Below are 13593 nucleotides of genomic sequence, written 5' to 3'. Positions count from 1 at the left end.
GTAAAATAAAGGATTTCACCTGATTCCGGCACCCTCTTTGGAGACATCCCCCATTACCAACCACATAGACAGATGTGGTTGTGGTTTTATTTTTTAGTTTTAACATTAATGATGTAATATTGTTCTGCATTTGTCTTTTCACTTGACAGTATGTCTTGGATTTTCTTCCAAGTCATTTCGTTTTTAGTTTTTATTTTTTTGGAGATGAGGTCTCACTCTATTGCCCAGGCTGGAGTGCAGTGGCGTGATCACAGCTCACTGCAACCTCAACCTCCTGGCCTCAAGCAATGCTCCCGCCTCGGCCTCCCAAAGTGCTGGGAGTATAAGCCCAGGGTACATCTACCCCAGGGTTTCTCACCCTTGGAACTAGCGACATTTAGGGAGGGATAATTCTTTGTTTTCGAGGCTGTTCTGTGCATTGTCAGATGTTTAGAAGCATCTCTGGCCTCAGCTCACTAGATGCCCATAACACACCCTTGTTGAAACAAAGATGTCTCCAGACATGTCAGATATCTCCCGCGGTGCAAAATCCCTCCCAGTTAAGAACCACCGTTCTACCCTCATTCTTCCTAAGTGGCTCTAGAATAGTTTTATTTAACCAGATGATCATTCTGATTGTTTCCAGATAATTTAATGCTCCAAACCTCAGTCTCCTCATCTGTGAAATGGGTATAACAACAGTACCTTTCTTACCAGGCTGATCAGAAGGTTACATGAGCTGATGCACCTAACATGCCAAGCAGAGGGCCAGGCTCTTAGAAAGATTCCACAAAATTTTGAGCTTTTTTTTTTTTTATTAATTGTACATTTAAAAATTATCATCACTCTGTGACCAGGGCAGGCCTGGTAGCCTCCCTGACCCTCTGTCTCTTCATCTGTACAAATGGAAATTACCACTTGACCTCACAGGGTTGTCATGAGGGTCAAATGAGGTAACAGCCATGGGAATGCCAAGCCCATGCCTGACACCCACTATAGGCGCTTCATTAGTTCCCACCCCTGTATCCCTTGACTCATTCCCATAAAAAGGAGAGCCCAGTGTGTAGGGGATTGAAGGGACTCAACCCAGGGGGACCGCACCCTGCCCAAGGTCCTCCCCCCGCCCCCAGCTGCTCCCAGAGCTCGGTCTGCATAGGGGAGCCGGCCTGCCTGGCCAGTGACTCATAGGCGGGAGGGGGCCACCCTGACCCGCTGCCGCTGCCGCGGGCTGACCTCTTCCTGTGTTTACAGGCTGGCCGTACCAGGTTCCTGGCCCCTGAGAGGAGGGTGGCTGGCACGTGGGGAGAAGAGCGGGAGGGCAAGGAAGAGCGAACCCCTCCCGTGGGCCTGGTGCTGAGCTTCTGGGTATGAGCGTGCAAAGCCGCACCTCGAGCCTGGCTTCCTTTTCGGTGTTTTGCTTTCTTTCATTACCCAATTTCCCCTTAACTGTAGTCCTTGCCACCAGGCAGGTCGTTTGTTTCCTGCTTGTGTGGAGAGCTGGGGCCACGCAGTAGAGAATACGAGTAATAGCTCAGGCTCGAGTCACGGACGTGGGTTCAGATTCTGGCTCCACCACTTTCTAACTCTGCAACCTCGAGCAGCTGACTTAACCTCTCTGACCCTTGGTTTCCCCATCTAAAGGGGCAACACTAATGCCCGCCCCCGAGCAAGTAGTGAAGATTGTCACATAGTGCAGTTGGCACAGAGCTGGACACATGGAGTGCAGGTGCCACTGTCATACAGACGGTCCCCCCTTTACAGTGGTGCAAAAGCAATACGCGTGCAGCAGAAACTGCGCTTCGAGTTTTGATATTTTCCCGTGCTGTTGACACGCAGCACGATGCTCTCTCACGATGCTGGGCAGCGGCAGCCAGCCGCGGCGCCCAGTCGGCCATGCTGTCACGGGGGTCAGCGACTGGCCCTGGGCAGTGTGCTGTGCTGCCAGGCGACTCTGCCCAGCTCTTGGCTCATGTGAGCGTCTGAGCACATTCAGGGTAGGCCAGGGCAAGCTCTGGTGTTCGGTAGGTTGGGGGTAGTAAATGCATCTCTGATTACGATATTTTCCACCTATGCTGGGTTTATGAGGATGTAACCGCATCGTAAGTCAAGGAGCATCGTATTATTGTCATCTGTATAGTCATTGGTCCCTGCGGCTGCGGGGGCTGGGAGAGGACGGTGGGCTCACCCTTTGCAGAAGGCCAGGCGGCCGCGTGACACAGTCAGAGGCTCACGCCGTGCCCCCCCACGCCCCACCTGCACTGTCCAGCAGAAATAATGACAGCAGCGTCATTTCTATGTCTGCACCATCCGGTTTGGTAGCCACTAGCTCCGTGTGACTGTTGGGCATTTGAAATGCGGTTAGTACCAGTAAAGAACTGTATTTTTAATTTTAACTTACTTAAAATCATGTGTTTCGTGTCAGTTACAATTCACGCAGTCACCTGTGGCTGGTGGCCACCGTACTGGACAGTGCAGGCCGGGGCAGGGGTGGCCTGGGCCTGTCCCCAGCTCTGCGTCCGCCCTCCCGCTGGCGCTGGGAGGCAGCAGCCTCACTGCAGATGACTTTGTTTTCACAGAGGTGCGGCCACTTAAGTAACTTAGCGACTGATGTCACCTCTCATGGGTGTCCAGTTACGCTTTCCTTTGCAGAAGCGTTCCGGGAGCGACAGAAGGCCTGACGAGGCTTGGGAGGAAATGAATTCAAGGAGTGTTTGATGTTCTCGCTTCCTTAACATAAAGCAAAGTGTGTCCGGAGACATTTTTGATTGTCCCAACTGGGAAAGGGGGTGCTCCTGGCATCCCGTGAGTCGAGGCCAGGGCTGCTGTCCACACCCTGCCCTGTGCAGGCCACCCCCACCCCCCATGCCATCCCCAGGAAGGCCGAGAAACCAGCCGAGTCCCTCCCAGGACTCTCAGGGCCCCACTGTGCAGATGAGGGGGCCGAGGGTAAGAGAGGAGAAGTAACGTGGTCTGACAGCCACACGGCTGGGACGTGGCAGAGTCAGCATCTGCGCTGGGGGCTCTGCCCCAGCCTGCACTCGTCACCCGGTGTCCCGCCTCCTAGTCAGGGGGACACGGGTGGACGTCAGCAAGTCTTGAAACCCCTAAAAGCATACACGTCTTTGTGGGTGCATGTTTTTTATATTTTTCTGGGGGACAGTTCAGAGCTTTTACCAGCTTCTCAGTGGGAGCCACCCCCCACCCCCGCCACCTTGCCGCCAAAAACAAAGTTCAGGCTCCCTGGCCGACAACTTAAACAGAGGGCCTTTCCTGCCCGAATGGTGGCAGGGAGGGAGGCTGTGTTTGCCATCGTGAGTCACCCTTTTCTGTGGAGCCCCCACCCGGCCCCATCGAGATTCCTGCGGAGATGCGACCGGTCACTTGTTTCTTGTCTTGCAGGCGATCGCTCCTTTGCTGGAAAACAACCATCCGCCGCCAGACCTCTGTGAATTCTTTTGCAAGGTACGGGCGTGGCGGCTTAAGCGGGGCGGTGTTTTCGGGAAGTAACCTCCCTCTGTGTGTGCATGGTGGGGAGGGGGTGGCTTTGCACAGAAAGGCTGAAAACCCAGGCCCCACCGATTTGTCGCAGGGTCCCGGACACAGGCAGAGGGTGTGCCAGGCACTGTTCTCAGGTCGCAGCACCCCTCTGCCGGACAGGCGGTGAGTGAGAGCCCGGGTCCCAACCCGGGGCGGGGACGGGCATCTGGCTTTTGTCTGGAGGAACTTCAGGGCTCTTTTGGGGGACAGTGTGTGGCAGATTTCCAAGCTCTGGGGTCTGAGCTGGATTATTACTAGACGAGGCTCCTCCGAGCACCGGCTGGCCCACGGTGGGGCGGCTGTGGGCTTCTCCTGAGCAGGGCAGCAGCAGGGTGCGCCGGGTTAGCGTGGAGGAGCCGCAGCGCCAGCCTCCCAGCGGGGTTCATGCAGGACATGCCGGGGCACGTCAGGGGCCAGGCATCCCCCATTCCTAGAGCGCATCTCAGCCGCCCGCATCTGGACCAGCACCTAGTCTGAGCCCCCCAGTGCTCCCGTCTTCCTCCTGCAGACCCCCCAGCCGCCCTCGCTCCCGCCCAGCTCCCCCTGCCCACCCCCTTCCACGGCCACACGCTGTCCCTCGGGGAGGCGCGGGCTGCGTGGAAAGTGAGCACCAGAGGAGAGGGGACTTGACCCGCCTGCCCCCGTCCAGGGGTCCTCTGTGTGTCAGGAGACAGGTGCTCAGAGTCAGGGAGTCAGGACTGTGTTGTCCCCTTTGACCCACACACCTGCTGCCTGAAGTGCCCAGGGTGCATTTCAGGGCCCGGAACACTCCGCCATTGCGAACATGGGCGTGCGCGCAGTGTGTGCCGTCTGGTCCCGGGGGGAGTGCCCACGAGTACGCAGCTCATTAGGGCACAAGCGGGCACCTCTGTGCCCCCAGAGCTCATGGGTGTCATGCCCCCGGCAGAGTGGATCAGATAGCTGGGGGCATGGGCTCCTGAGAGGAGGTGTCACAGCCAGTCACCTCCTTTCTTGATGTTGTCTCCAGATTCATCCACATCTGCTCCTCGTTCTCATCCCAGGCTTTTGGTTTCTCTCACACCTCCTGGTTTTCAAGCTTTTGTTCTAGAACGGTGGACTTGGTTCACAGTAAATCTTACCTGAGGGTTCCTCAGGTAAGATTGGAAACGAATGAACTAGAAGAAACAGATAAACTAGAAGAAACTATCATTGTTGGCATCCCCTGCTACAGTCCAGCGTAGGTGTTAGAGGGAGGAGGGTCCCAGCCCTGGGGACACCAGTCCTCAGGCCGCTTTCCCTCTGGGGGTGGGGCCCAGCAAGGAGAGCATGAGGGGACAAAGTCTCTCCCCTAAACACGTCAGGCAGCCTCTCCTGCCAGACTTTGAGGCTGGAACCCCCAAATCTAAGGGAAGTTTATTCATCTTGATTTCCCAGGAAAGCCCTGATTTCAAGCATCCCAGGTTCGCTGTCCTCATCCAGGCCTTGGAAACTGCTCCCACGGGGCCAGGCAGGCTATGAGAGGGTGGGACAGCAGGGGCTGGTGGCCTTCCCTGCTGGGCCCGAGGCCTTCAGTTCCCGTGGGAAAAGCAAACGCCGTGCTGGTGAGGAACATGCATCTGGAGCCGGATTCGGCAGCAGATGCTGCCCGATTATTAAAGCCAACAGTCGAAAAACCACAGAATTTTCAACATCCTGGTGTCCAGATGCTAAAACCTTCGTATCCTCGTGCCCAATTTTCAAGACCTTTCAGAGGCCCGCTGCGTCTTAGTCTACAAGAGCCTTACTGTGTATTAACTGAGGAGCGTGTCAGGACGGACTCCTGTCCGTGCCATCTGCGACAGTCTCAGACTCTAACACAGTGGCTGCCACACTAGAAAAAAAGCTTTTCCCTGGGGCCACGGTATTTTGTTATGAAAATAGATAAAAACTTTGAAAACAAAGAGATCCTTTCAAATTTAGTGAAAAATTTGTTATTTTTTATTGTTTTCTGTGCATGAGTTACGTGCAACTTGACAAATAGATCACGTGGCTCAAGGTAAAGAGACGTGTGAGTTACACATGCTTCATGAGGCCCCGGGCTGAAGCTAGCGTGAGTTAAATACACATGGCAGTCAGTGTGTTCAGATCAAAACAAAAAGCAAACCAAAGATCCCATCCTGTGCACTTGTGTTCCTCCAAAAAAAGAAAAGAAAAATGAAAAAAAGCTGTGGCATTCCTTGGTATTTACCCAAATGTGTGAAACACTTCTGTCCACACAGAAACCTGCACATAGATGTGCATAGCAGATTTACCCGTAATTGCCAACACTTGGAAGCAACCACGATGTCCTTCAGTAGGTGAATGGATAAATTGCGGAATATTATTCAGCACTAAAAAGAAGTGAGCTATCAAGCCATGCTATCAAGCCATGAAAAGACAGGAGGAGGAACCTTAAATGCATGTTACTGAGTGAGAGAAGCCAGTCTGAAAAGGCTACAGACTGTACGATTCCAACTCTCTGGCATTCAGGGAAAGGCAAAACTGTGAAGACGGGGGAAAGATCCGTGTTGAGGGATGGGGACACAGAGGGTTTTTAGGGCAGTGAAATGAATGCGCACGACACTACAGTGGTGGACACATGTTGTTACCCACTTGTGTAAACCATGGAATGTATGACACCAAGAGTGAACCCTAATGTAAACTGTGGGCTCTCGATAATGATGTGTCACCGTAGCTTTATCCATTGTAACAGATGTACCAGGAGGTGCAGGATGTTGATAGTGGGGGAGGCTGTGCCTGTTGGGGAGGGAGGGGAAATCTCCCTTCCTCTCAATTCTGCTGTGAACCTAAAAGTGCGCCCTCCCCCCCAAAATTTGTCTTTTTTTAAAAAAAACGCTATGCAACAATATTCAGCAAGGGAACCCCTGCACCCACAGCAGGGCTCACTGTCCCCAGCTCTGCTAAAAGCCGCAGGCTGTGGCCAGGACATTCACACGCCCGTGGTGACCGTGCCCCCTTTCTCCCCAGCACTGCAGAGAGCGGCCCCGGTCCATGGTGGTCATCGAGGTGTTCACCCCCGTGGTCCAGAGAATCCTCAAGCATAACATGGTGAGTCCCGCGAGGCCCCGGCCCTCCCGGCCTTTGCCGTTTGCACGGAGTGGGGAGTGGGGTTGGCCCAGCCTGACACCGGGTGCTGGGCCGAGACTCCGGCTGGGAGTCTGGAGGGGTCATGCAGCCTGTCCTTAATTATGCTTTTGCCATTAAGGCAACAGGAAGAGTCTTTTCACAGTACGTAAGAATAACAAACCGCTGGGGAGGGGGAGAGGAGGTAAGTCTGCCAGGCAGAAGGTCCCAACTCCATCCTCAGGGACCTGGGCCGTGACTTCTCACTCCGGAAGAGGGGGCTGTGCACAGTGGCGTCCTTCCAGAGAGTGTGGAAAGGGCAGAAAGAGTGGCTTTGCAGGCACGACCTCAGCCAGGTGATGAAGGTCGGCGTCAACAGTGATGAGCCACTTCCATGGCCTGTGCCCCGATAGGGTGTGATGCAAATGGCACTGACCTCTGGGGTCTTCCTCCCAAGTAGCCCATAACCCCATCTAATCACGAGAACAACATCAGGCAGATCCCAGTTGAGGGACAATCTACAAAATACCGGAGCAGTCCTGCCCCCAACCGTCAAGGTCATCAAAAACAAGGAGAGTCTGAGAAACTGTCACAACCCAGAGGAGCCTAAGGAGATGTGACAACTGAGTGTCACGTGGGATCCTGGAGGGGATCCCTGAACAGGAAGAGAATATTGGGGGGAAACTCAGGCAATCTGGGTAAAGTGTGGCCTTCAGTTAATTTTTGAAAAATACTGAGGCAGGATTTAATTGCACACCTTCACTGGCCTGGGCACTTAGAATCCATCTGGCCCCTTTGTGTTCTCTCATCCCTTCAACGAGAGTAGGAAATATTATTTTCCCCATAATACATGTGGGGAAACTGAGGCTTAGCAAGGTCTACTAAGTGGCCACAGAGGCCACAGCTAGGAATGACAGTAATGACCATCTATTCCCAGATATCTATTGAGCACCTTCGTGGAGACAAGTGTGTGATGCTCTTTCAGTGTGATATGTCACTAACCCTCATGCCATTCCTGTGACATCCTGTGCGCAGGAGGAATCTGGGACCCAGAAGAGCTGGACAGGCTACTCGGGGTCTGGTGAGCAGCTGCGAGTGCTTCTGAGGGGCGCTAAGGAGCAGGCAGTGTGAGGCCGGGGCCCCTTCCCACCCACACGTTGTACTGAGCCAGCCACCAACTTGGCATGTGAAAATGACTCTGGAAAAGGGTAACCTGGAAGCCATTTCGTTTGTGACATAGCTTTCCTGTTTTCACAACATGCCGCTAAAAGAATCATATCACCTACGTCCCCTTCACCAATCAGGAATGGAAATGTGTGACACATGCCCTCCTCTCCCTAGCCCATACTCACAGCAGACATCATTAATCAATTACAGCACTGTTCCTGCCTTGTCAGAGATAGTTTCAGACTCTTTCCCTGCACAGCATTCCAGGCCGCCACTACCAACTGAAACATGTTGGTACCATAATGAATTCTATCTACCATTCCCTGCTCTAAGCAATTGCAAACTGTAATTGAATTGTTGCTGATTTCTGAGATCCTCCTAGATTTGGGGTAAATTCATTTCTTGTTTTCAGAACACAGCAGAGAGGGACATCTGGTGAGATCTGTCTCCAAGATAACAATGAAACTCCCCAGCGGGAAAATTTCTGCCTTAATTTGGGCTCTAATAGTTTCAAGGAGGGACACTTTCTGGCTTTGGCCAGCAGGGAGGAAAGGGTCTCTGCTTGTTAACTTTAAAATTACTTGTGGGGCCGGGCGTGGTGGCTCACGCCTGTAATCCTAGCACTTTGGGAGGCCGAGGTAGAAGGATCATTACAGACCTGGAGATTAAGACCAGCCTGAGCAACATAGCTAGACCCCATCCCTCCAAAAAATAGAAAAATGAGCTGGGTGTGATGACATGCACCTGTAGTCCCAGCTACTCGGGAGGCCAAAGCAGGAGGATTGCTTGAGCCCAGGAGTTTGAGGTTGCAGTGAGCTGTGATGATGCCACTGCACTCCAGTCTGGTCAATAGAGCGAGACCCTGTCTCAAAATATATCAGTAAATAAAATAAAATTACTGTGTGTGTAGCGTATAGTGAGGGCCATGCTTTTTTGGAGTTGAGAGCAAAGGTTCCGGAGTTTTTCTCGCAAAGGATCTTAACTCATCAATGACAAAGCCACACCCTCGGGACATACTTTGGGTGTTGGGGGGTGGATTCCTCTTGAGACACATAATATTTTTGCATATTCCATGGTAGTCAATAAACTGTTTCATAAGGGTTCTTTGGGGACATCTGACTGCAAAGGGAAAAAAGTCAAAATTCAGACAGTCTCCCAGGGGTTAACCGTATAGGGTCTCCCTTGAATTTGGTTAGTTTTACGGGCCTGGAGTGTTGACCATGTAATAATTTTCTGTATATAAATCAGAACAGCTGCAGGGAAAACCCAGCATTTATAGTATCTTTGGTGGTCTGGCAGAGATCAGGGCCTCTCAGTCATGAATCCGTACTTTCCCAGGCGTCTGGGGCTGCTGTAAAGCATTGACATCCCACTTTGCTCTTGGCGTCTACTAATTACACACTACGAACGGTGTCGGAAGAGAACTGCAGACAGGACTGGGGAGGATTAGCTCCTTTTGTGGAAGAGCAGACTGTGTTAAGCAGTGATTATGGCTATGCCAGGCACGAGAAGACAGGATCTCACAGAATCCTAACGACACAGGCGGTGAGCACGGGAGAGCTTTGACGTTCGCTGGTTTGACACTCCCTAGTGCTCAGTGATTGGCCGCGGGCTGGATGCTCCATTTTGGAGCTAGAGCTGTCGGCTGGTGCGGGGAGTCACGTCACTGCCTGGTGAGTGTGCCTAGCCTGCCGCCAGCCATGTGCCTGTTAGAGTAGCATGAACGGCGACGTCTCTGCACCCCAAATGCAGTGTTTCTCGCTAAGGAGTCACTTGAACATCTGGGAAGTAGGGGAACCATATGCCACAGTGGTGTTCTGGAATTTGGGGGCTTCCCCTCTTCTGAGTGTATCTCTTGTAAATATATCATATGCCCCATTTCATGGATGAGCAAAGGGAAGCTTAGACAGTCTCAAAGAGTGTTCCTTGCTAGATCAAAATAAAAATCAGACACAAGAGGAAGCAGTCCTTTAGTACGTTCTTCTGAAGAGTCAATCCAAACAATTCATTGAACCGTATCCTCAAGAATGACCATGTATCTCTGCCCACATGCCATTCATTGGTGTGTTCTTGTTGTGGCAAAGGAGGCAAGAAGATGTGGCTGTGGATCCTAGTGGACCACTGGGTAATCTAACCTCTGACTTTCCAAGGGGAGCATATTTGACTGTTCCAAACAGGCAAAATGTCTCTCACCCGCACGTCAGAGGCCACCAGAGCTCGCTGTAAATATTTATTTCCAAGGAAAGAACCTTGACTCTCCAGAAATCTAATAGCAAAAGCAATGATGGTTACCTTTAACAGGGTCCCGTTGACGCAGTTTTCGTAGAATCATAAAACCCTAGAGGTGGAAGGGGGCCAGAGATCAGTTCTTTCAACCCTCATTCCACAGTGGGGACAATGAGACCCAGAAGGCATGTGGCGGCCCAAGGCCACACAACTGTCCTGTCACCCTTTCCCAGGAGACTAGGAGATGCTGGGCGTCTTCCTTAATTTGGAAGTGAGATAAGGCAGCCTCTCTGAGTCCCTTCATACGGGGCCTCATCGTCTAGCCTGGTAGATGCTCTGTGTGCAATGCGTGTGCAATGCGTGTGCACGTGTCCCTCTGAGCCCTCCCTGTGGGTTCTCCCTCCCTCCTGTGGACAGGAACAGTCCCGGGAGGGAATGTGAGCGGGTGCCCTCCTTCCGTGGGCTCGAGGCCCTGATGCAGCCCCTCTGACTCCGGGCGAGGCAGCCCCAGGCGGCTCTAGACACCCCCCTGGGCGCTGGCACGAGGCCCGCTAGAAACACACTCTGCCCAGAGCTCTCAGGCAGGGCATGAGCGGGACCTGGAGGGAAGCCGCCTCCGTTTCTATTTTACGGCTAAGAGGCCTGTTTCAGGCTGCTGTTTTCTAGTGGGTTCCACCGGGGGAGGGACAGAAGGATGAGCTTGGAGAAACAGGCCCCCTCCCTGGTCTTGCCGGTCAGCCACGTCGTTTTCCAGAGAGCCGGGCACGACCACGCGGTGCCTGCCCCTGTGGTCAGGGGGCAGCACACGGGTCTGGTCCCCGGCACCTCCCTGCCCCTCTGCACGGCGGTGGGAGGGAGCGCGGGCGCCGGCTGGCAGGGCTCCTTCCGGTACCTTCCTTTCCACCTCGTACTCCAGCTCTCTGGGGCCCACCCTGCTGATGTGACACGGTTGGGGAAGCCGAGGAAACATCAGTCTCCAATTATGTCACACAGCTGGAGCAGGCAGGGGTCCCTTTGTCTTCCTCAGTGCCCCTTAATTAAGCCTCAGCCCATTCGCTGGGCTCAGCCGGCCTGGAGGATGGAGACGGAGCCGGGAGCATCACCTTTTCCTAACGTGGCCTAGATCATTCTCCCCAGAGTGAGCTCCCTCGGGCTGAAGCTGCCTGCTCCCCGCGTCCTGCCTTCAGATGACGGTCACATGCACCTGGTCACACGGCCCACCCTCCCCTCCGCACCACTAATGCTGAGCGCATGCAGGCCCTTCCCATGCCCATTGTACACACGCACACCGCCTTCCACGCTGCACCTCTCATACATGCACACACACGCACACCGCCTTCCACGCTGCACCTCTCATACATGCACGCACACACACACACGCGCGCACACTGCCTTCCACGCTGCACCTCTCATACATGCACACACACACACACGCACACTGCCTTCCACGCTGCACCTCTCATACATGCACACACACACACACGCACACTGCCTTCCACGCTGCACCTCTCATACATGCACACACACACACGCGCACACCGCCTTCCACGCTGCACCTCTCATACATGCACGCACACACACACGCGCACACCGCCTTCCACGCTGCACCTCTCATACATGCACGCACACACACACACGCACACCGCCTTCCACGCTGCACCTCTCATACATGCACACACACACACGCGCGCACACCGCCTTCCACGCTGCACCTCTCATACATGCACACACACACACACACCGACTTCCACGCTGCACCTCTCATACATGCACACACACACGCACACCGACTTCCACGCTGCACCTCTCACAAGCGCACACACACACGCACACACACACCGCCTTCCATGCTGTACCTCTCATACATGCACACACACACACGCACACCGCCTTCCATGCTGCACCTCTCATACATGCACACACACACACACACGCACACCGCCTTCCATGCTGTACCTCTCATACATGCACACACACACACGCACACCGCCTTCCATGCTGCACCTCTCATACATGCACACACACACACGCACACACACCGCCTTCCATGCTGCACCTCTCATACATGCACACACACACACGCGCACACCGCCTTCCATGCTGCACCTCTCATACATGCACACACACACACACACGCACACCACCTTCCACGCTGCACCTCTCATACATGCACACACACACACGCGCACACCGCCTTCCATGCTGCACCTCTCATACATGCACACACACACACACGCACACCGCCTTCCATGCTGCACCTCTCATACATGCACACACACACACACACGCACACTGCCTTCCACGCTGCACCTCTCATACATGCACACACACACACACACGCACACCGCCTTCCATGCTGCACCTCTCATACATGCACGCACACACACACACGCACACTGCCTTCCACGCTGCACCTCTCATACATGCACACACACACACGCGCGCACACCGCCTTCCACGCTGCACCTCTCATACATGCACACACACACACGCACACCGCCTTCCACACTGCACCTCTCATACATGCACACACACACACATGCACACTGACTTCCATGCTGCACCTCTCATACATGCACACACACACACACACACACACACACCGACTTCCATGCTGCACCTCTCGTACATGCACACACACACACACACACGCACACCGCCTTCCACGCTGCACCTCTCACACGCACACACACACACACACACGCACACACACCGCCTTCCACGCTGCACCTCTCATACACGCGCACACAAACACGCCACCTTCCACACTGCACCTCTCATACACACACAGACACACGCACACCGACTTCCACACTGCACCTCTCACACACACACACACACACACACATGCCACCTTCCACGCTGCACCTCTCACAAGCGCACACACACACGCACACACACCGCCTTCCACACTGCACCTCTCATACACGCACACACACACACACACGCCACCTTCCATGCTGCATGTCGCTCCCACGCGCACCCCTACTCGTCCATCTTTCTCACCTGCCCTTTGTCCCGCATGTGCCTTTTTCTACAGCATAGAGCACGTGGTCATCAGACACCCTGTGAGTTCAGTTCTGCAGCCGGCTCGGCTGGGGCCAGCCCAGAGCAGGAGGAAGCCCCTGAGGGTCTGAGCCTGGGCACCACCCCCACCCTGGGGCTGTCACTCCTTCTCTCGGGAAAGGAGCAGGCGCCTCTTCACCAAGCACAGTGGTTTGAGAACACAGGGGACCGTGTTTGTCCAGCAACACCTGTGTCCACCCCCACCCCCAGGAAGCCCCAGAGCCGCTCCCCCAGAGTGATGACCCTGTAGCCGAGACCTCCTGACTTTGCGGTGCAAATGGCTTCGGGTACTGGCTCACAGAAAGCAGGGGCCCCAGAAACTCTCCTGCGGCTATAGAAGTTTCTAGCTTCCCCAAGGCTTGTGAGAGGCTGGGCTGGCCACGTGCAGCCCATCGTGGTCCTGCAGGTGAGTCGAGCTTGGCTGTGTCCGAGCGTGTCTCTCTGGCACCCTTTCCTTCACCCCCCAGGAGAGCAGGTGGAGGCTGTGCCGGTGGACTGGCCGTGGGCCTCCCGCACCACGACACTTCCTGGTCCCCGAGGGCAGCCATTAAGGTT

General features: G+C 54.3%; 1 protein-coding gene across 3 annotated transcripts in view; it reads left to right on the top strand.

Annotated features, from left to right (window-relative positions):
• LOC123625065 (c-Maf inducing protein) overlaps positions 1 to 13593 on the top strand; it is a 233675-nt gene that overhangs the window by 186988 nt on the left and 33094 nt on the right. For all 3 annotated transcript variants that reach the window (XM_045533279.1, XM_045533281.1, XM_045533280.1), the window contains 2 exons: positions 3379 to 3441; positions 6484 to 6564. In XM_045533279.1, coding sequence (XP_045389235.1) covers positions 3379 to 3441; positions 6484 to 6564 — 144 coding nt within the window. The remainder of the gene's footprint in view (positions 1 to 3378; positions 3442 to 6483; positions 6565 to 13593) is intronic.

The sequence above is a fragment of the Lemur catta genome, chromosome 20, assembly GCF_020740605.2.
Source record: "Lemur catta isolate mLemCat1 chromosome 20, mLemCat1.pri, whole genome shotgun sequence".
In the NCBI taxonomy this organism is placed as follows: domain Eukaryota; kingdom Metazoa; phylum Chordata; class Mammalia; order Primates; family Lemuridae; genus Lemur; species Lemur catta.
The sequence above is the reverse complement of the archived record's forward strand: the minus strand, read 5'-3'. Positions and strand labels throughout refer to the sequence as shown.